Below are 23,225 nucleotides of genomic sequence, written 5' to 3' on the forward strand. Positions count from 1 at the left end.
CATTAATGGACGCCTAAAATAGGAACTTAAGAAATACTCAGTTTTAATCCCTATTGCTGGTGTAATGGCGGAAAGCGACAGAATTTGAGATTGTGAATACCAAGTTACTACTGATGTCTGCTGCCAGAAGGCATCTGATTCCTAGAACCAGAAAAACAAGTTGTCTCTCTGGATATTTTGATAAGGTTTCAGGAAATACCTCTCCCCTGCTATTTTTGAAAATCGGTTTAGGGAAAGTGAGGGTGGATCCAGGGAGGGTATGGGAAGGAATAGTTTGTGGGTACTAAAAAATGTCATAAAAGCTTTCCAATGTGCGCTCTTTAGAAGGCTGAGGCACCTCCCACAGGAGACGGGGGCAATATGGCATCACCTAAGGTGTTCTTGCCATGCTCTCACTGGGATACCTACCAAATGCAATATATATGGTGGGGCAACCTATGATGAAGTAGGGAAATAAGGTATTTCTGCTGCATTTTGACCCTCTAAATCTCCAGACTCTAGGGATATCCATAGCGGGGTTTTAGGGTATCTAAACTATAGAAAAATATTCTAGGAAGTAGTTTGTAATAGGCAACACTTCATAATCTTTAGCTGGTTAGCTAAAGAGACTCCCAGATAAACAGAGCTTCTGTGTCCTTACTCAGATGCTACAATAATTCCTCTGAGTGACTCAGGAGATAGATGGATGGATGGATGGATGGATGGATGCCCATGGCTGCTTACTACGAACTGCGGCCCTAAGATCCTAATTTAATTAAGACATTGGTCTGAACTTATTCTTGTGCTCCAGCAATTAGCTTTGAGAGTAATTAGGCATGTGGATCAGGGAAAGAGCATGAATCTTCAACAGAGTACTTCAGTTGGGATGAGTACAGCTCAGCCCAGCCCTTTCACTTTTTCTTCCTGTCACCGCCCAGCGATTTTTATGAGAGTCCATGTCTAGAAGATCACCTTGATAGTTGCAGGGCTAGAGGCTGTACTTACTAACATAATGAATATAAAACCAGAATATAAGAAAGGTGGGAAAGATCCAAACCTAAAGTTGATTTACTGTGGCCACAACAAAGGGGAGTCAGCCTTGGTCCCAAATTCACTGTTTATTGTTATATTATACTCTCCCAAGTGCTTAGTACAGTGCTCCGCACACACTAAGTGGTCAATAAATACGACTGAATGAATGAATTGAATGACTGAATCATGGTGGCAATGGGGGCCGGGGATAGCTGAGCTCAGTGGTGCTAGCAAGCTTCAAGTTAGAAACTTGAAGGGAAGCAGCATGGTTTAGTGGAAAGAGCATGGGGTTTAGAGTCAGAGGTCATGGGTTCAAATCCCAGCTCTGCCAATTGTCAGCTGTGTGACTTTGGGCAAGTCACTTAACTTCTCTGGGCCTCAGTTACCTCATCTGGAAAATGGGGATTAAGACTGTGAGCTCCACGTGGGACAACCTGATCGCCTTGTAACCTCCCCAGGGCTTAGAACAGTGCTTTGCACATAGTAAGCACTTAATAAATGTGATTATTATTATTAAACTACACAGGGTGGAAATACCTCCTTCTCAAAGGTCTCTTCCATCCCCACTTTTCAGCAGGACACCTAGGAGATACTTAACCAACAACTACAAATGAACCAGCTTTTCAACACCCCCAGCAGCAGCTACTTCGATCAGTTTTGCCATACAACCCTGATTTCACTGTTAAATTGCAAATTAGCTCTTGGCTTTGTCTTGCTCATTCTATTACAGTGCGCTTCTTGTGACTAGGGACTGACTTGGATAGAATTTTTCAAAAGACATTTTGAAGTGCTCAGTTCAGAGTTAAAACATCGCAAGGCTCAATGAATATTAGTGATGACGATACTCCTCTCAGTCGACATCCCCCACCCCCACAACTCTCCCTAACTTCTCTAGAATATATGCATGATGATTCAATCCCTAAAGGATAAAATGTCTGCCTGAGTCACATGACAAAGTGATGCAGATTGAAGCAGGAGCAGGTACTATTAAAAGCACTCTTGTACCACACACTACCTAATCTTATCCCTTCTTACAATTTGCACAAATTAGAGCTTCACGTCTCCCTGACTCTGTTTATCCTTAGTTATGCCTCCCTAAAGCCAAAAGATTAGAAAACTGGCTGTGAACAAAAGTGGAGGAGTGGGCAAGCGTCCATCTGTCAGTGAGCCACCTACAGTGACTTCTGAGAGAGAAAAGAAACTATGTTACTAATCACGTTAAATAGATGGGGACAGATCCAATTTTGAGCTAGGACTAAATTAGAGGTTTTCTAAATATAAATATTTGAATTGTTTGCAATAATAATAACAATAATAATAATTTGGTGAACAATGGGCTTATCCAGCAATGGCGTTTGGTTGGCTCATAACATGCAGGAAGAATGCTGTGGGAGTGAGGAAAAAAGAGAGGATAATGAAAGAAGCCAAAGCCAAAGAAGCTAGATAGCCAAGGTTATTTGCCCTGGTTGTTATTTAAGACCTTTTCTTCTCATTAATTTAACAGCAAGCATGCTAAATAAACAGCAAGTTAATGGTGTGGTTCATTTCTCAGCACTAGTGTAAAAAGATTTGCTTGGACCTGAATTATGGATCTGGGTTTCTAGACTCTGAGCATGTCTGTCAGCGTTTCCATGATCCTCATCTCCTCCCCTTTTACTGGCCTTTCCCTCACTACCTCCGTGCCACCCCACAAAAAACACCTAACCAACATGTGTGCATTTAGCTCATGATCCAATTTCTAGAAACCTATTAGTTGCAGCACACTGTACTAAGCACATGGGAGACTACAATTCAACGGAATTAGCCGACACATTCCCTGCCCATAGTGAATTTACAGGCTAGAGGGGATCAAAAGGAGATCCACTCATCGTCTGGGAGCAAAGGAGAGCCAGGCTAAGTCAGCAACAGTGTGACAATTCTGGAATTGTCATTACTAATTTGGTCAAGTGGAGGTTGGGTAAATCTTTATAAGAGATTCTATTTCCCACAGTCCCCACAGAAGTTGGAATCAAGCAGCTGACCTTGTATTTGAGTTTGTGTATGCTCAATATACTCTAATAAAGGTGAGAAGCACTCATCTTGTCCAATCCCTTGTCTCTACGCTGATGCTTAAATCACAATCCAGACAGATGATGCCAATTATATTTGTAAAGATAGGAGAGAAAAAACTATCCCATAGTATAGTAAAAGAAATGGTATTTGGTGAGAGTCTACTTTAAGGAGAACACTTTGATAAACTATTTAGGTCATGGCCCTTTTCTCAAATGTGAGGACCAAACAATAAATGGAACTCAGAACACTTAATCAATCTGTCCATTTACTGTTGCTCCTACAATAGACATATCCTATACACAGATCAGCCCACCTTGTCTCTGATTTGGATTTATTTGGGTGATTCCAAATTTGAGATGTTCATTAGCCCATTGTTGGGTAGGGCTTGTCTCTATTTGTTGCCGAATTGTACTTTCCAAGCACTCAGTACAGTGCTCTGCACAAAGTAAGTGCTCAATAAATATGACTGACTGAATGAATAAATGAATGGAAAATCAGCATTCTGGCTTGACATTATTCTAAAGTCTTAGTTTCCCAATTTGAAAGGTATAACGTTGCACATTTATAACAAACCGGGGGAAAATAATAAGATTCGGGCTCTCCTTACGACTCTTACTGTTATTTGATTTTTTCCCCTTCTCTTATTTCATTTTCCTGTCTCACCTCACCAGGTTCAGTTAGCCTCACTTCTATTGCCATCAGAGTAGAACTGCCTCCTCCGGACATCCTCTTTTACAGTCACAATGACTCTCATAATAATAATAATAATTTTGGAATTTGTTAAGTGCTTACTATGTGCAAAGCACTGCTCTAAGCACTGGGGAGGATACAAGGTGATCAGGTTGTCCCATGTGGGGCTCACAATCTTAATCTCCATTTTACAGATGAGGTAACTGAGGCACAGAAAAGTTAAGTGACTTGCCCAAAGTCACGCAGCTAAGTGGCAGAGGCGGGATTTGAACCCATGACCAGGAACTCTAGGATCTGGTTTCTGCGGGCTGCAGCCAGCTTTCCCAAAACTAGGTCACTGTGGGCAGGGAATATCTCTGCCACCTCTGTTGTGCTCTCCCAAGCGCTTAGTAAAGTGCTCTGCACAGAGAAGTGCTCTGTAAGTACGACTGATTGATTGATTAATTGGCTTCCCTTCTTCTCTCCCTTCTTCTCTCCAGTCTGGTCTCTCAGCCTGATCACTCAGGCTCAGGCCTATGAGGTAGAGCTGGATTTGTCATTTTGCTACGTGGGTACTAGGCTTATTTCATCACCAATGGTATTTACTGACTGCATATTGTGTGCAGAGCACTGTATTAAGTGTTTGGGAAAGTACAGTTCAACAGAGTTGCTAGACACATTCTCTTCCCACAACGAGCTTATTTCCATCCTTTAGGTTAAAAAAAAAGGCTCCAAAAACTGACTAGTAGGAGAGAATGGTTTGTAAGATGCCCAAGGGTTATTAAATTAGACTGCTGACTGTTTTCTTAGAACAGCAGTCTACAGCAAAATAAAGTTTTCCAAAAATAATTCAGCCTGAAATCACCCTCAAACTATGGATTCAGCAAGAAAAACCCAGTAGCTACACCATAAAAATAGTAGTGACTTTAACAATGCACACAAATTAGCTAAAACTACAAAAGTGGGAAATTGTTTTTTTAACTATGACATCCAATCCATCATGTGAAAACTGAGATATGAAATTTAGTATTGTTTGAGGCTAGAGGATTGCATTCATTTCAAGGTGCTACTTGCATTAATATTGCACAGTAAAACACACACTAATGCTATTATAATGTACCTTTCTACACTCGTGATTAATTTCCAATTCTCCTGCGTGGACCAAGGTGTGTGCATAAAGGCAGACAGGCTGGATTTCCAGGGAGCAATCCAAGCAGAACCTAGGAGATGTGATATTGTTTCATTGGTGAAAAAATGGCATTTACCAAATCTGTCTCTCAAAACTAACAGAAAGGTACAAGTACTGTAAGGGGTAAAACAGCTTTCGATACAAACGACTCAGAATGTGTTTTGGGATGCTGCACTACTATGAGGAATTAGAGACAGTTTTTTTTTTTCTAAACTCTAGAAGTCTCATGTCACACAAATAACACTTGGGCCAGCTGAGGTCTGTAAAACTTTTTTTATATTGCATTAGATTTTATTGTATAAATCGCAGTAATCATTTCTTTTAAAATTTTAATAACATTCTGCTCTGACCTGATGCAGACATCCATGTGCACCTCAGAAAAGCTCAAAAAAATTCATGACAAAAATGAACTGTCAAATGTACAAACATAGTTGCCCCACTTTTTGTAACTCCAAAACAAGAAAAGAGCTACAAAACAGGGTCGTATAAAATTGCATCCAGCACTAAAGGGGCACCAAAAAAATTAGAGGAAAAGAAAAAACGGAGGCAGAAAAGATAGGGAAAGACTAAGGTAATGAGTCACTCAAGACTATGTCCTTTCATTTCTATTGCACTGTACCACACTCTGAAAATAATGAGAATTCAATTAGTTAACCCCTCCAACCCCTCCCCTTAGTCCATATGACTTTTTCTCTTCCCAGCATGAGTTCTCATAGCATTCATCCATTCTGCATCCTCTATTCTTCCTACCCCAAGCCTCTATCTTTGCTTGCAAAAATCAGGGAGAGAGAGGGAGAATTATGAAGTAAAGACAATTATGCCAGTAAATATGAGACACTCTGAATGGCTTCATCACTGCTTCAGATGAGTAGAGGCTCACAGAGAATCTGCCTTAACCTACTTCAGTTTTCTTTGCATGTGAGGAGTCATAATTTCACATCTAGGATATATACATTTATGATTTATGTTTTTTAAAAGCATAGTACTTATTCTATCAATTGAGCACATTCTAACTTTTCTGTTGAACAGAATGAGGGCTGAGCATTTCAGCAAGCCCAGCCAATGAATTTAAATGATTTGGCATTAGGCAACAGGAACATTACTGAATACTGTGCACTGCAAGGTTAACAAAACCTTGAGAATTCAGGGAATGAATAAATTCATTCATTCAATCGTATTTATTAAGTATTTACTGTGTGCAGACCACTGTACTAAATGCTTGGTAAAGTACAATGCAACAATAAACAGGGAGATACAATGGGCTCACAGTCTTGAGGCGGGGAGACAGACATGAATACAAATAAATAAAATAACAGATATATCCATAAGTGCTGTTGGGTTGTGGCAGTGGTGGAAGAGCAAAGGGAGCAAGTCAGGTCAACACAGAAGGGAGTGGGAGATGAGGAAAAGTGGGGCTTAGTCTGGGAAGGCTTCTTGGAGGAGATATGCCTTCAGTAAGGCTTTGAAGTGGGGGAGAGTAATCGTCTGGCGAATTTGAGGAGGGAGGGCATTCCAGGCCAGAGGCAGAACGTGGGCCAGGGGTCGGCAGTGAGATGGGCGAGATCGAGGCACAGTGAGAAGGTTAGCATCAGAGGAGTGAAATATGAGGTTTGGGTTGTTGAAGGAGAAGGCAAGGTGATGGAGTGAGTGCTTTAAAGCCAATGGTGAGGAGTTTTTGTTTGATATGGACGTGGATATTCATTTTCATTCATTCAATTGTATTTATTGAGCGCTTACTGTGTGCAGAGCACTGTACTGAGCGCTTGGGAAGTACAGGTTGGCAACATCTAGAGACGGTCCCTACCCAACAATGGGCTCACAGTCTAGAAGGGGGAGACAGACAACATAACAAAACATGTGGACAGGTGTCGGAGATATCTCCACCCCCCTGTGCCAAGGGAAACTTGTAAAGCTAGCAAGACTGGAGTGTGAGGGTCACTGAGTTAGTGCGGCAAGGTTATACATATATGTACATAAGTGCTGTGGGGCTGGGAGGAGGGATGAATAAAGAGAGTAAGTCAGGACAATGCAGAGAAGCTGTCCAAGCGGGAGGGAGGATGAGGGTCACGCTCCCCATTTTACAGACAAGGAGACAGAGGCCCAGAGATGTGAAGTGACTGTGAGCCCGTTGCTGGGTAGGGACCGTCTCTATATGTTGCCAACCTGTACTTCCCAAGTGCCCAGTACAGTGCTCTGCAAACAGCAAGCGCTCAACAAATACAATTGAATGAATGAATGAATGAAAGTGTGGGAGTAGAGGAAATGGGGGCCTCTTGGAGAACATGTGCTTCTGGAGATTTTTGAGGACGGGGGCGGTGACATGTCCTGAACGGTTCTAAAAAGATGATCCGGGCAGCGGAGTGAAGTGTGGACTGGAGTTGGGAGAGGGAGGATGTTGAGAGGTTAGCAAAGAGGCTGATGCAGTAACCTAGGCGGATAGGATGAATGATTGTATTAACGTGGTAATAGTTTGGATGGAGAGGAAAGGCAGATTTTAGTGATGTTGTGAAGGTGGGACCAACAGGATTTGGTGACAGACTGATTATGTGGGTTGAATGAGAGAGAGGAGTCAAGGATAACAGCAAGGTATGGGCTTTTGAGATGGGAAGGATGATGGTGCTATCTACAGTGATGGGAAAGTCAGGAAGGGGACAGGGTTTGGGTGAGAAGATAAGGATCTCTGTTTTGGACATGTTAAATTTGAGTTGACCAGAGGACATCCAAGTAGAGATAGCTTGAAGGCAGGAGGAGAAACGAGCCCGGAGGAAAGTTCAGAGATCAGGGAGGTGATGTAGATTTGGGTATCATCTGCTTAGAGATGGTAGTTGAAGCCATGGGAGCAAATGGGTTCTCCAAGGGAATGAGTGTAGATGAAGAATAGAAGGGGACTGAGAACTGAACTTTGAGGGACCCCCAAAGTTAGGGGATGGGTGGCAAAAGAGGAGTTCATGAAGGAGACTAAAAATGAACGGCCAGAGAGATAAGAGAACTGAGAGAGGACAGAGTCAGTGAAGCCAAGGTCGAATAAACCATTCTTTCCTCTCAGAAATGGTTCCTTCAATCAAACAATGGATTCATCGAGCATTTACTGGGTGCAGAGCACTGTACTTAGTAATTGAGAGAGTACATCAGCATTATTAGACACTATTCCCAATATCAAGGACTTTACAATCTAGCAGGGATGATAGATGCTAGAAGAAATTACATAAATAACTTTTCTTCTTTTGGTGTACTAAATGGATTGTATTACAACTCTGATAGCGAAGCACCTGAAAAACACATCAGGGACAATCACTTTTTTTAATGGTATTTCTTAAGCGTTTACTAGGTGCCATCATCACCATCATCATCATCATCATCAATCGTATTTATTGAGCGCTTACTATGTGCAGAGCACTGTACTAAGCGCTTGGGAAGTACAAATTGGCAACATATAGAGACAGTCCCTACCCAACAGTGGGCTCACAGTCTAAAAGGGGGAGACAGAGAACAAAACCAAACATACCAACAAAATAAAATAAATAGAATAGATATGTACAAATAAAATAAATAAATAAATAAATAGAGTAATAAATATGTACAAACATATATACATATATACAGGTGCTGTGGGGAAGGGAAGGAGATAAGATGGGGGGGATGGAGGGGGGACGAGGGGGAGAGGAAGGAAGGGGCTCAGTCTGGGAAGGCCTCCTGGAGGAGGTGAGCTCTCAGCAGGGCCTTGAAGGGAGGAAGAGAGCTAGCTTGGCGGATGGGCAGAGGGAGGGCATTCCAGGCCTGGGGGATGACGTGGGCCGGGGGTCGATGGCGGGACAGGCGAGAGCGAGGTACGGTGAGGAGATCAGCGGTGGAGGAGCGGAGGGTGCAGACTGGGCTGTAGAAGGAGAGAAGGGAGGTGAGGTAGGAGGGGGCGAGGTGATGGACAGCCTTGAAGCCCAGGGGGAGGAGTTTCTGCCTGATGCACAGATTGATTGGTAGCCACTGGAGATTTTTGAGTGCCAGTGCCAGGCACTGTACTAAGCTCTGGGGTAGATAGAAGCTAATCAGGTTGGACACAGTCCATATCCCAAATGGGGCTCACAGTTTTAATTCCCATGTTTCAGGTGAGGTAACTGAGGCCCAGAGGAGTTAAGTGACTTGGCTATATCACACAGCGAATATGTGGTGGAGCCGGAATTAGAACCCAGGCCTGTGCTCTAACCACTAGAACCCCTTGCTTCACCTTTCTATAATGAAAAAGATCAATAAAAGACTCACTTCAAATAATTTCAGAATCATTTCAACACTCAAGAACAGCTATCTAATATTTATTTATACATCCATTCTTGCCAAATCTTAATGGCCCCTACTTTATCCTTCTCGACCTCTGGGCTGCTTCTGACACTGTGGACCGCTCTTTTCTCCTGGAAACAAGATCTAATCTTGGTTTAGAAATTGAATCAGTTGCTTCTGGGTCTTCCTCTTGACTCTAGTTAATCCTTCTCAGTTAATTTTCGCTGCTCTTCTATTGTCTCATCCATGGACAGTGGGGTCCTTTACGGCCCTGATGGGTTCTCTAATTTTCTAATGGTGGGTTCGCTAATTCCATTGTACTGTTCTTGCCCAAGTGCTTAGTATAGTGCTCTGAATAGAGTAAACGCTCAATAGATACCATTGATTGATTGATTGATTGATTCTCCTCTCAGTTTACACTCATTTCTTTGGGGAGATCCTCTATTTCAATAACCATCTTTTTGTGGATGACTTTTAAATCAGCCTCACTAGCCCTGACCCCTATCTTTGGCAATGTTGTACTCCACCTAGGTCATGAACGCCCCACTGGTCCCTCAAACTCAACATGTCCAAAACTGAACTCAATCAATCAATCAATCAATTGTATTTATTGAGTGCTTACTGTGTGCAGAGCACTGTACTAAGCGCTTGGGAACTACAAGTTGCTAACATATAAGGAGTTGGCAACTCCTTATCTTCCAACTAAATCTTCTCCCCATAACGAAAATTTCCATCACAAATGACAACACCATCAACCTCCCCATCTCTGAAGTCTGAAACCTTGGCATTATCCTTGATTTCTTCTCTCTTTCAACCTCCACATTTAACCTCACAAAATCCCATTATAGTCTTTCCTCCACATTTCCAGGATATAATCCACCTCCAAATGGCCTCTATCCTGGCCCAGGTATTTGTCATATCCCAGCTCAACTATTGCATCAGCCTCCTCTATGGTTTCGCTGACTCCAGTTTGTCCCCTCTCCAGTTTGGGCTTTAAACAGTCAGTCAATGGTACTTACTGAGCCTTACTGTGTGCAGAGCACTGTACTAAATACTTAGGGGAGTATAATATAGTTGGTAGATCCAATTCCTACCCTCAAGAAGTTTACAATGCTTCCTGGATCATTTTTCTAAAATATCATCCTATACTCATTTCCCCATCCCTCAAATATCTCCAATTGTTACCCATTTCTCTCTGCATTAGAGAAACTCCTGATTACTGGCATTAAAGCAACTATCTTCATCCTTCTTATCTACTCTATTAACCCACTACACTCCAGCTTGTACTCTTCATTCTTCTCAAGTTATTTTCCTCTATGCTAATATAATTAGACTCTCACTAGGGGCCATGGAACCCAGGGTGTTGGGTGGAGTGGGGAACAAAAACTGTCATGTGTCACCCTGGCCCTCAATGTGTTCCTAGCGGTGACTGATTGCTGAATTTGGCCATTTTCTCCACCACTACATAACAGCTAAAATAGACAGCCTCAGAGGTGTCTATTTTCTACAGTTTCCATCTGAAACTGTAGATCTGGATACAAGAGGCAAAATTTCAGCCAATCAGTAAGAGACTGGAGACGTTCATCAGCCCCATGAAAATGGTACATGGTGCCACTAATTCCATGAAGATTCCCTGCATGACCAGTTTGACATACACCAAATGCATTGCTATGCTCTTTTGGATGTCATAAAATTCAGAAAAGAGAGACTCACAAAACGTCATTTTCATCTTTGAAAGCACAATAGTTTTTGAGATAAAAAATGAGTATTTAATCTCCAAAATGGTTCTAAAGACTTGTGGGTTGAATCTACCTAAAGTGAAAATCACTAGCCTCATATCTGCAACTCTCTTTTCTAATATGACTGAATAGTACTTGTGTATTATTTATTGATACATAAATATAACTATTTATAGTATATACTACATATATACACTTTAGCGATAATAATAATGACAGCATTTCTTAAGCACTTACTATGGGCAAAGCACTGTTCTAAATGCTGAGGGGGTACAAGGTAATCAGGTTTTCCCATAATGGGACTCACAATCTTAATCCCCATTATACAGATTAGGTAACTGAGGCACAGAAAAAGTTAAGTGACTTGCCCAAAGTCACACAGCTGACAAGTGGCGGAGCCGGGATTAGAACCCATGACCTCTGACTCCCAAGCCCAGGCTCTTTCCACTGAGCCACACTGCTTCAATAATAATATTGATGGCATTTGTTAAGTGCTTACTATGTGCTGAGCAGTGTTCTAAGCACTGGGGGGATACAAGGTAATCAGATTGTCCCAGGTGTCACAGTCTTGATCCCCATTTTACAGATGAGGGAACTGAGGCCTAGAGAAGTGAAGTGACTTGCCCAAAGTCACACAGCTGACAAGTGGTGGAGTCAGAATTCGAACCCATGACCTCTGACTCCCAAGCCCGTGCTCTTTCCACTAAGCCACAGCTATTTATTTATTGACTGCTTACTATGTGCAGAGCACTGTAAGCACTTGGGAGAGTACAATACAAGAGAATAAGCAACACATTTGTTGCCCATAACGAGTCTACAGTCTATAGGGGAAGGAGGCTTATTAGAAGGGTAAAGCAAAACTGTTGAAATGGCATCCTTTTACATTAAGTAAATTTACAGCGCTGGCTCAGATTTTGTCTTGAAGGTCGCACGTTTTCAAAATGCTTACAACATTCAACAGGAATGAATAAGGCAGCTTGCCACATGGGGTTTTAATGAGTTAGATTATTCCAATATCAATGCTATGATCCTTTAAATTGATGCTTTTTATCACTCCTGAGTGCTCCGTTCTAAAAACTCTATATACGTAGCAATGGATGGCTTTGGTCCACCAACCAGTACAGCTGGAAATTCATCACTGACTGGCCTTAAGTGGCTTTCACAGGCAAAAATACAGAGATACTTACAACATCAAGAAACTTATTAAAGGGTCCTTGAGTGGCCTGGAAGAGTTAACGCTCTTTCCTCCAGCCAAATTACCAGGGAGTGACTACGAAGGAGAAAAGTGTCAGTATGTTCAACTGCTGTGTGGGAAAGGGATCACTGCAGGCATCATTATCTCCAGCCTCACAGATGGAGAATTCAAGGTAAGAGAGGACACTTGATTTGCCAGGAACAGGCAAAGCTGGTTTCGATCGCAGGACGTCAAAGTGTTTTGGCTCTCGAGTCTCACAAAAATTCCCTGTGAGGAGGAATGCCCACTAGGAAGCAGCTAGCTCCACAACACGGCAAATTATGGGGATAACAGTCACAATTACTCTATTCTAGGTGCTAAAGTAAATGTTTGGTGTCTATCCCACACCACAGAAGGAGAATGAGGATGAGGAGGAGAAAGAGAAGGAGGAGAAAGAGGAGGGGGAGGGGAAAGGGAAAGAGAAGGAGGAGAAGGAGGAGGAGAAAGGAGAGAGGGATGGGGAGGAGAAGGAGAGGAAGGAGGAGGAAGGAGGGGAGAGAAAAGAGAAGGAATGAGGGGTAGGGAAAGGTGGAGGAGGAGGAGAAGGACAAGACGAAGAGGAAGGAGAAGAAGGAGAAGGAGAATAAGTAGAAGGAGGAGGAGGAAAGGAGGAGGAGAAAAAAGAGGGGGAGGGGATGAGGAGAAGGAGGAGATAGAGGAGGAGAAGGAGGAGCAGAAGGGGGAGGGTGAGAAGGGGAGAAAGAAGGGGAGGGAAAGGGGGAGGAGGAGGAGAAGAAGGGGGTGGAAGGAAGGGGAAGGAAAGGGGGAGGAGGAGAAGACGGGGAAGAAGGAGACTAAGATGGAAAAGGAGGAGGAGGAGAAAGAGGGGGAGGGGAGGAAGAGGAGAAGAAAGAGAAGAAGAAAAAGATGATGATCAATAAAAATAATGTTAAGTGTTTACTATGTATCAAGTACTGCACTAAGCCCTAGGGTAGGTAGAAGACAATCAGGTCAGACGTGATACCTACGAATTGCAAAGTCTAAGAGGGAATCAATCAATCAATCAATCACATTTATTGAGCGCTTACCGTGTGCAGAGCACTGTACTAAGCGCTTGGGAAGTACAAGTTACAAGTACAAGGGAAGGAAATCACATTTTTGTCCCAACTTTACAAATGGGGAAACTGAGGCACGGAGCTGTTAAATGACTTACCCATAGTCCCACAGCCAGTAGGAAGTAGAGCATGGGCCTCTGACTCCCAGCCCCGTGATCTCACTACTTATAAACCACACTGCTTCTGAAGTCAGGCAACCTAACCCCTGCACATCTTACCCACTCCTCATATTTTCCCTCCTGACAGCTTTCAAGTCTGCTGAGGAGGAAGCAGAATGCATACCAGCCTGAGATTTCCCATTTCAGAACAAATTAAACTATAAGTTATTTGATAGGGATAGATTTTCAATGCCGAGCTTAAACATGTTAAACATGTCTAGGGTCAGTCTTAAGCAGCTGTCTCGTTTAAATTCCATCAAATAAAAAAGAATGAAAGGCACAAACACTGTTCACAAACTCCAAGATTCATTTCCCAGTCACACCTGTTACTGCAGCAGATTTATGGAGCCTCCAAATCAGCCTTGTAATTTGAAGCTCTAGTGCAGAAAAACGCTTAAAGTTTCTTTTCTGCAACCTTGTTGGAAGGAATTTTTGAACCCACGACCGTTCAGGAAAAAGAGTGCTCAAAAATCTTCCTGTCCCATTTTTCTTATTTTCTTGGTTATAACGGAGTACATGATGACTTGCTTTCCTTCAGTTGTATCTGAATAGTTTGACAGATTGCTGTGACAGGGTTACTCAAATTGATAAAAGCTTTGATTGTGACGGTACATTTGTCAAAACTGTCTGACAACGTGTGTAATGGACTCTGCACTCAGAGCATGCAAGGCACTCTAGCTTCCTGCCTTCGCTCTGCTCTGCAGTACATGTTACATAAAGATACACACAGAAGACTGGGACAGTGTAAAAGACAGGAAGATTAGCACAGGTAGAGACCCTCTTGCTCTTCAGCACAAGTGCAAATACTTCATCATCCCTTGCTCTTCTCAGTAAGAGGCTGTCCTCCTGGGCTAAATTCATTCATTCAATCATATTTATTGAGCGCTTACTGTGTGCAGAGCACTGTACTAAGCACTTGGGAAGTACAAGTTGGCAACATATAGAGACGGTCCCTACCCAACAGTGGGCTCACAGTCTAGAAGGGGGAGACAGAGAACAAAACAAAACATATTAGCAGAATAAAATAAATACATACATACATAAAATAGAATAAATATGTACAAAGGAAAAGTAGAGTAATAAATACGTACAAACATATATACAGGTTAAATGCTAAATGTTAAACTGGTGCTCAGAATCTAATCTAAACCCTGCAGGGTTGGAATGGAGATGTGGGGACGTTTCCAGAGAAACGCTACAAGCAGATCTATGCCCTGACTTTCTCCATTTATTCATCCCCCTTCCCAGCCCCTCTGTAATTGATGTATTTATACTGACTGTCTCCCCGCCTAGGCTCTAAGCTTGTTGTGGACAGGGAATGTGTCTGTAATATTGTTCTCTCCCAAGTACTTAGTATGGTGCTCTGTGCATAGTCAGTGCTCAATAAGTACGATTGACTGACTGAAACTTTGGGGCCCCTGAAATCGGGGTGCTGATGTGATCACACCACTGGCAGCCCTTCAGCCTGGCTGCAGGCATCGTGTTTCTCTTGGCCATAATTGGAAATCAATCAATCGTATTTATTGAGCGCTTACTGTGTGCAGAGCACTGTACTAAGCACTTGGGAAGTACAAGCTGGAAATGAGTGTGCAGTTGGCCAAGAGCTTTCCTCTCTAGGAGTTAGGGGATCAACACTCTGCATTTATAAAGAGGGATATCACAGCTTGTACTCAAGCAACGATGCAAACAACTAGAGATGACCTAGTTAAATGGTATGAAACTTCCAAGGGTCTATGAAAAACCTAAACAAACTCTGTACACAAAGTTGGACTCCTGAGCTGAAAGGTTTAATGCGCATCGCAAATGGTATTTCATTGCTTGGGAATTAAATTATGTTAAAATTTTTAGGTACGTTAAAAATGGAAACATTAAGGCTACCCTGAAGGCACATTTGAAGAGATCTAATGAATGAAATTAATATCACAGAAGGAAACGTGTCCAGTGGAAGGTTCCGCCTTGCAAGGAATTTCCAGAAATCCTTAGCCCGCAAAAATTTTGCCCTCAAAATAGGTACCACTTCCCTCAAGTAGTCATTTCCACCTCTTCCTCCTCTTCAAGGAGGTAGGCGATCCTCTGCATTTATAAAGAGGGATATCACAGCTTGTACTCAAGCAACGATGCAAACAACTACAGATGACCTAGTTAAATGGTATGAAACTTCCCAGGGTCTATGAAAAACCTAAACAAACTCTGTACACAAAGCTGGACTCCTGAGCTGAAAGGTTTACTGCGCATCGCAAATGGTATTTCATTGCTTGGGAATTAAAGTATGTTAAAATTTTTAGGTACGTTAAAAATGGAAACATTAAGGCTACCCTGAAGGCACATTTGAAGAGATCTAATGAATGAAATTAATATCACAGAAGGAAACGTGTCCAGTGGAAGGTTACGCCTTGCAAGGAATTTCCAGAAATCCTTAGCCCGCAAAACTTTTGGCCTCAAAATAGGTACCAATTCCCTCAACTAGTCATTTCCACCTCTTCCTCCTCTTCAAGGAGGTAGGCGATCCTCTGCATTTATAAAGAGGGATATCACAGCTTGTACTCAAGCAACGATGCAAACAACTACAGATGACCTAGTTAAATGGTATGAAACTTCCCAGGGTCTATGAAAAACCTAAACAAACTCTGTACACAAAGTTGGACTCCTGAGCTGAAAGGTTTACTGCGCATCGCAAATGGTATTTCATTGCTTGGGAATTAAATTATGTTAAAATTTTTAGGTACGTTAAAAATGGAAACATTAAGGTTACCCTGAAGACACATTTGAAAAGATCTAATAAATGAAATTCAAATCACAGAAGGAAACGTGTCCAGTGGAAGGTTCCGCCTTGCACGAATTTCCAGAAATCCTTAGCCCGCAAAAATTTTGCTCTCAAAATAGGTACCACTTCCCTCAACTAGTCATTTCCACCTCTTCCTCCTCTTCAAGGAGGTAGGCGTTCAATCCACTCGGAGGGCTCCCACAAAAACACACAAAAGTAGAGGCTAAATATATTTATTGGACACCTATTTTCCATTTGTCATTTCAGCTGCAGCAGGAGTTCCACTATTCAGAGCCGATGGTTGACATGCCTGGGACAGAGCACTGAGCTGGAGGCCAGATGACAGGCATTCTAGAGAAGCTGCATGGCTTAGTGGAAAGGGCACGGGCTGCGAGTCCGAGGACCTGAGTTCTAATCCCAGCTCCGCCACTTGCCTGCTGTGTGACCACAGGCAAGTCACTTCACTTCTCTGTGCCGCAATTCCCTCATCTGCAAAATCCCTCATCCGTCACCTGTTCTTCCGTGTGGGACCTGATTATAATAACAATAATAATGATATTTGTTAAGCGCTTACTATGTGCCAAGCACTGTTCCAAGCGCTGGGGGGGATACAAAATAATCAGGTTGTCCCACATGGGGCTCACAGTCTTAATCCCCATTTTACAGATGAGGTAACTGAGGAACAGAGAAGTGAAGTGACTTGCCCAAAGTCACACAGCCGACAAGTGGCGGAGCGGAATTAGAACCCCTGACCTCTGACTCCCAAGCCTGGGCTCTTTCCACCGGGCCATGCTGCTTCTCTAATCGTGTCTCTACGTCGGTGCTTAGACAGTGTTTGACACATACTAAGTGCTTAACAAATACTACAATTAATATTACTCTATTTGCCCTTTTGCAGGTCAAGTTAATCAATCTGCCACCGGCGTCTCGGGTTTATTTTAATATGGAGGATAGGCCCATAATAATAACGATGATGCTGGCATTTATTAAGTGTCTAATATGTGCTATGGACTGGGGTAAGTAGAAAATAATCAGATTGAACACATTCCCTGTCCCACATGGGGTCCCTGGTGTAAGAAAGAGAGAGGGAGATGGGTATTTTATACCCATATTACTGATTCTGAATCTGAGGCCTAAAGAAGCTAAGTGACTTACCCAAGGTCACACTGCTGGCAGTGGCTGGGCAGGGATGAGAGGCTGGGCTCCTATCTGACTTCTCCTGACTAGAGAAGCAGTGTGGCTCTGTGGGAAAAGCCTGGGCTTTGGAGTCAGACGTCATGGGTTCAAATCCTGGATCTGCCAATTGTCTGCTGTGTGACTTTGGGCAAGTCACTTAACTTCTCTGGGCCTCAGTTCCCTCACCTGGAAAATGGGGATTAAGACTGTGAGCCCCATGTGGGACAACCTGATTACCTTGTATCCCCCCCAGTGCTTACAACAGTGCTTTGCACATAGTAAGTGCTTAACAAACACCATTATTAATTAAATTAATTAATTACCAGACCCGGGCTCTTTCTGCTAAGCAAACCTGGCCCCCTGAAATGGCACAAGCTTGGATATGGGGCTTTTGGATTGTTCCAGCAGAAGCTAGCCCACATGTTAACACAGTGGCAAACTAAAGCTACGTTCTATTTTTTTTCTTCTAAACGTTGCTATATTTAATTATTCGAGGATATTTTCCAGAGGTCCCACTCGGTACCAACTTTCTCGTCTGTTAGTTTCCTATCATTTCTTTTCCCTTTCATCTTGCTTGTAATTCTGCCTTAAGATCACTGATGATAAATGTTAATGGTCCCATTTAATATGGATTGCAAAAAGATGATACAAATCCAGCTGGCATCCCTTTGCTCCTGGATTATACACTGAGAAATGATTTCATTTCTTCTTCAATACAGTGCTCTTGCTCTTCATTAGTATTAATATGAATACTGCATGCTAATGCAAAATGATTTAACATGTCTCTGCCTGCTCTAGCTAGACTTATGTGGTTTTTCTTAACATTATTCTAAATATTAGCAAACCAGACGATTTACCATAAACGTCAGAAGCTACTTGCAGTTTCAAAGGAGCAAACAGAAAAACAAATCATGATGGAGGCAAACTCATTTAAGCACTGTTGTTCTCTCTTCTCAGAAAAAAGAACATACTTGAGAATAAAAAGAACCTAAATTTATTTTAAGCTTTATAATTACGTTTACTCTTGGGAAATAACCATCAGTATTTAATCTCCACTTTAAACAGCAAGGCACCAGAGGGACAAAGGACAAAATAAAGGACAAAACGTAATAATAATAATATTGGTATCTGTTAAGTACTTACTATGTGCCAAGTACTGTTCTAAGCGCTAGCGGGGATATAAGGTGATCAGGTTGTCCGACGTGGGGCTCACAGTCTTAATCCCCATTTTAGAGATGAGGTAACTGAGGCACAGAGAAGTTAAATAATAATGATAATACTAATAATAATGGCATTTATTAAGCACTTACTATGTGCAAAGCACTGTTCTAAGCACTGGGGAGGTTACAAAGTGATCAGGTTGTCCCACGGGGGGGGCTCACAGTCAATCCCCATTTTACAGATGAGGTAACTGAGGCATAGAGAAGTGAAGTGACTTGCCCAAAGTCACACAGCTGACAAGTGGCAGAGCCGGGATTAGAACCCATGACCTCTGACTCCCAAGCCTGGGCTCTTTCCACTACATCACGCTGCTTCTCGGGAAAATGATATGTAGTTCCTATTATTATTGTCCTCAAATACAGGTCATCCCCTTCAGCCACGCCATGTCTGGCTGGGGCCCAGCCAGTTCTTTCAAGGTTAGAAGATGATTCTAAAACGGTGAGAAAGGCCCTAAGAAAAATCACAAAGATTCTTAAAAGAAGCTGGCATCCTCTCTACTTGGCAACCTGAACTGAGGCTAGTCTCAGTATTAGGGGGAATACTAATCACATTACTTGGTGCCACACCAAAGGATTTCAGAGGGCACTTCTCAACCTAGCAGCATCAGTCATGCTCTAATGGCCCTAATCTTGCCAAATGCACATTTATTCACTACTCTAGTATAATTTACCAAGATAAGATCTGGCATTTAAAAAATTTCTCAATGGATCTTTTCAGTATTGATCTCGAAGCCCTAAAAACAGTCCGGTTGCTGACCATTTCCGGGCAATAGCTCAACTGCTTAAATTTCCCCTCATACTCTTTCCCAAAAAGGGCCGCCACTGATGTCAAAATGGAACTTTATACAATAGAAAAGTAGCCAATCACCTGAAGTGATCCAAGTTATTTTTCTTTGATAGGAAGACCACAGTGAGTCAAGAATGAATTACCATAATTACTCAACAAAATCATCTTTGAAAATAGGTAGTTTTCACAGTATTGAAATACCATTTTAGCCAAAATATTAGGCAATCTATTATCTTTATAATATTATATTATAATTATCATATCATATCATTATCTTTACTTTATAAAACAAAGTATGATGTAAGATTCCAGTTTCAACTAAACTGGTTCTATAATTAGGGTGGCATCTAGCAGTATATGCGCTCAAAAGGATTTAAGTTGTGAAGTTGTATATTAGTTTCCACAACTGCTGGCTTTGATTAATTTTTCCAACTTTCTTATTCATTCATTCATTCATTCGTATTTATTGAGCGTTTACTGTGTGCAGAGCACTGTACTAAGCGCTTGGGAAGTACAAGCTGGCAACATATCCAGAACCAAGCTAAAGAAACCTGGTTTTCCACTTCCATTTGTTGAGAGTGGTCGGGCAACTAACAAAAACTTTTCAGGAAAACTGCGCAATATTACGAAAGGTACACGGAGAACAATGGGGCAATCAAAAAATAACCATCAAAACGTATTCAATGAGAAATTCGTGAATCATTATCATGTCCCCTTTGTAATCTTTGAATGTCAAATTTCTTTCGGTAACACTACAAATCTGAACGTGACTCAACACTAACGTAAAACATTCATGATCTTTACCCAGAAGCCACTATGGACAGCTGTTCGGTCAGTGAAACCCAATTATACCTGCCTTCAAACAGAGGCTTGAGCATTGGCATCATCATTCCTCTGTCACATATCGACATGGCAGGGACCAATCCTAACTGCGGATCAAAAGACGGAAGAACTCCTAGGGGTTCAGAGATGCATTCTGCCGTTCACATTTTCCCGATTTCTCCCCACTGTGGCCAGTAGCTCCAATAGGTTGCAGCGTGGTTGAAAATCCCCCGGATAATCGGGGCCATTTCCAATTAGGCAAGACAGAAAATGGATGCAGCCACTTGAGGTTTACATGGACATTAAAAAAGACAGTAAGTGTCCTTCTCAAAATGGGGCCCCTTCCTTATGAACTGGCAAGATGCTCTCTTCTCCCAACTAATTTGTCCTAAGCCATTACATCCTTCCTTGTGGGAAGTCTTAGAGAGAAAGACTGGAGGCTATGACGAAAGACATAACGGACTGAGGGCACCCGAAGTCAAGGATAATTCTAGCAAACAAGCTTTTGTTTTGTAAGTTAGGCGTTCCCAAACATGTGGACTGCACTTACGGCTGGCACAGCTTGATAAGGTCCTGGTCCGTGGTGCCGGGTGGAAGGCCTCGAATGTACAAGTTGGTTTTACTCAACTGTTCTCCGCTGCTGTTGTTGCTGCTGTTGTTGCTGCTGCTGTTTGTGCTGGGGCTGGGAGGAGCCATGGGATGGGGAGCTGGTGCATAGGACTGCTGGAAACAAAAAGAGCTGTTACTGGAAAAACAAAGCTTATTACCAGCTCGTATGTTCACGAGCTGGCAGATGAACTCTAAAACAATGAAAATTCTTCCCCGCAAACACAATCATGCATATGCATGCATGGGGGGCATGATGTATTTCTCTTAAACATTCAACGTTATTTTGGTCTTTGCTTGATATGACATTGTATCTAGAGTCCTCAGCCATTATTAACAAACCCAAGAGTAGTTATGGAGGATCCTCAATCTCATTTCAAGTCTCAATACTGCCAAAGCGATGCTTTTGTCTCAAATTCCTCCACATCATCCATTTCCTGAGGCACGTCCAAAGGTTCCCACTGTCCTATGCATGAAAAGAAAGCCCCTGACCCTCTGCAAAATGATATATCACTCCATTTCCCTAGACAATTAGTTTTACTTTTCGTTGCTCCTGTTCCTATGGCTCCTTCCATTTCCCCCTCTAGACTGTAAGCCCACTGTGGGCAAGGAACATGGCTACCAACTCTGTTATGCTGTACTTTCCGAAGTGCTTGGTACAGTGCTCTGCACACAGTAAGCGCCTCAATAAATACTACTGACCGACTGACTGAACCATGCTACCCTCAGCTCTGTTCTCTTTGTCGGGTTGTGCCATTCCCATCTCCATTTTGCTCCCAACATTGCTGGTGTTGCCCTCGTTCTGGAATTTTCAACTATCACCTGATCTACAAACCCTCCTTGAGCAAGATTATCTAGTAGTCATGGCCCGAGGAGGCCTAGGGTCTGGAAGGGAGGTGTGTGAACGTGTATGAGGGTGTGAGAATGAACATACGCAGAGGGAGAGAGTAGCAATACACTAAAGGGGGATTGTCCACAAAGATACACCCAACATGAGCCTAAATTCATTCAATCGTATTTATTGAGTGGTTACTGTGTGCAGGGCACTGTACTAAGCGCTTACTAAATGACATTCTATTGAGATACTGGGCACTGCTAACACAAGAGATCAGACTGTACTTAGAAAAAATGGAAAGCTTTTTAATAAATCAGATTCTGGCTTAAGGAACTATTTTATTATATTAACTGGCAAAACTTGTAATATTACTTCATGCTTCGACATATCAGCACAATGGCATCCCATCAGGGAACCACCTGGGAATCCCTCTGCTCTTTCCAATACTATTAATCTGAAATTTCATTAGCTAATTTACTTCATCTGGGAGGTCTAGGTTGATCACATAGCCAGTTTGAAGTACATTTAAAACAAAAATTCAACTTCAGACAAACTAATAATAATAGCAATGGCATTTGTTAAGTGCTTTCTATGTGCCAAGCACTGTACTAAGCACTGGAATAGATACGAGATAAGCAGGCCCCACGTGGGGCCCACAGTCTAAGTAGGAGGGGGAACGAGGTATGGAATCCCCATTTTGCAGATGAGGGAACTAAGGAACAGGGAAGTTAAGTGATTTATCCAAGATCACACCGTAAGAATATGGCACAGCTGGGAACAGAACCCATGTTTGACTCCCAAGCTCGTGCTCTTTCCACTGGGCCATGCGGCTTCCCAGAAATCTCTAGATGCAAGGAGGTTCGGGGAGGTAAAGTTAAATATGTATTTCTTTCTCTGCTTTAAAAGTTTTCAAACTGAGGGTTAAAAGCCATGAGGAGGCCCCAGGAAAGTTGCATGGGGGTACAGAGATCGGAACAAAGACCAAAATGCTGTTCAACTGTGTGCTGAGGGAACTGAGAGACATATTAATAATTGCAGTATTTAAGTGCTTACTAAGTGCCAAGAACCATCTAAACGCTAGGGTAGATACAAGATAGTCAGGTTTGGCACAATCCCTTGCCCCTAAGTAGGAGGAATAACAGTTATTTAATCCCCACTTCATAGATGAGGAAACTGAGTCACAGAACAGTGAACTGTCCTGCCCATGGTCACACAACAACCAAGTGACAGAGTCAGGATTAGAATCCAGGCCCATGCTTTAGTCAAGCCTTTTCAATATCTTGGTCACTACCTTTGTTTGCCTTCATTTCTACCGTGACACTGTGCTAAAGACAAGAGCCATGATCTGTGATCGCCTTTGAAGGATAAACTGTAAAATTTTGGAGAAAGTGAGAAAAGAGATGAGGAGAATTAGGAACTCAATTGGACAAATGAGTGATAGGCACCCCAGCTCTAATTTGAGTTCTTGAATGTCTGCTCCATCAACTACAGCTAGTGTCTTAGGGCAATCAAAGAAGGCAGGAGAGACCTTACCCTTTGACCTAGATCGGATGAGAAGCTAGAAACTGAGGGTCCTATGTTTTTACCAATAATCAAATCTGAAATGCAGCCTGGAAATTTCACTTTGAGGTGGAAG

At 42.4% G+C, this 23,225-nt stretch overlaps 1 protein-coding gene across 8 annotated transcripts in view; it reads right to left on the reverse strand.

Moving 5' to 3' along the window:
• RBMS3 (RNA binding motif single stranded interacting protein 3) overlaps positions 1 to 23,225 on the reverse strand; it is a 1,223,284-nt gene that overhangs the window by 516,622 nt on the left and 683,437 nt on the right. For 5 of the 8 annotated variants that reach the window (XM_038740835.1, XM_038740836.1, XM_038740838.1 and 2 more), the window contains one exon: positions 20,699 to 20,871. In XM_038740835.1, coding sequence (XP_038596763.1) covers positions 20,699 to 20,871 — 173 coding nt within the window. The remainder of the gene's footprint in view (positions 1 to 20,698; positions 20,872 to 23,225) is intronic. The other 3 variants (XM_038740837.1, XM_038740842.1, XM_038740841.1) reach the window with 1 other exon arrangement.

This window comes from Tachyglossus aculeatus, chromosome 2, assembly GCF_015852505.1.
Source record: "Tachyglossus aculeatus isolate mTacAcu1 chromosome 2, mTacAcu1.pri, whole genome shotgun sequence".
Lineage (NCBI taxonomy): Eukaryota > Metazoa > Chordata > Mammalia > Monotremata > Tachyglossidae > Tachyglossus > Tachyglossus aculeatus.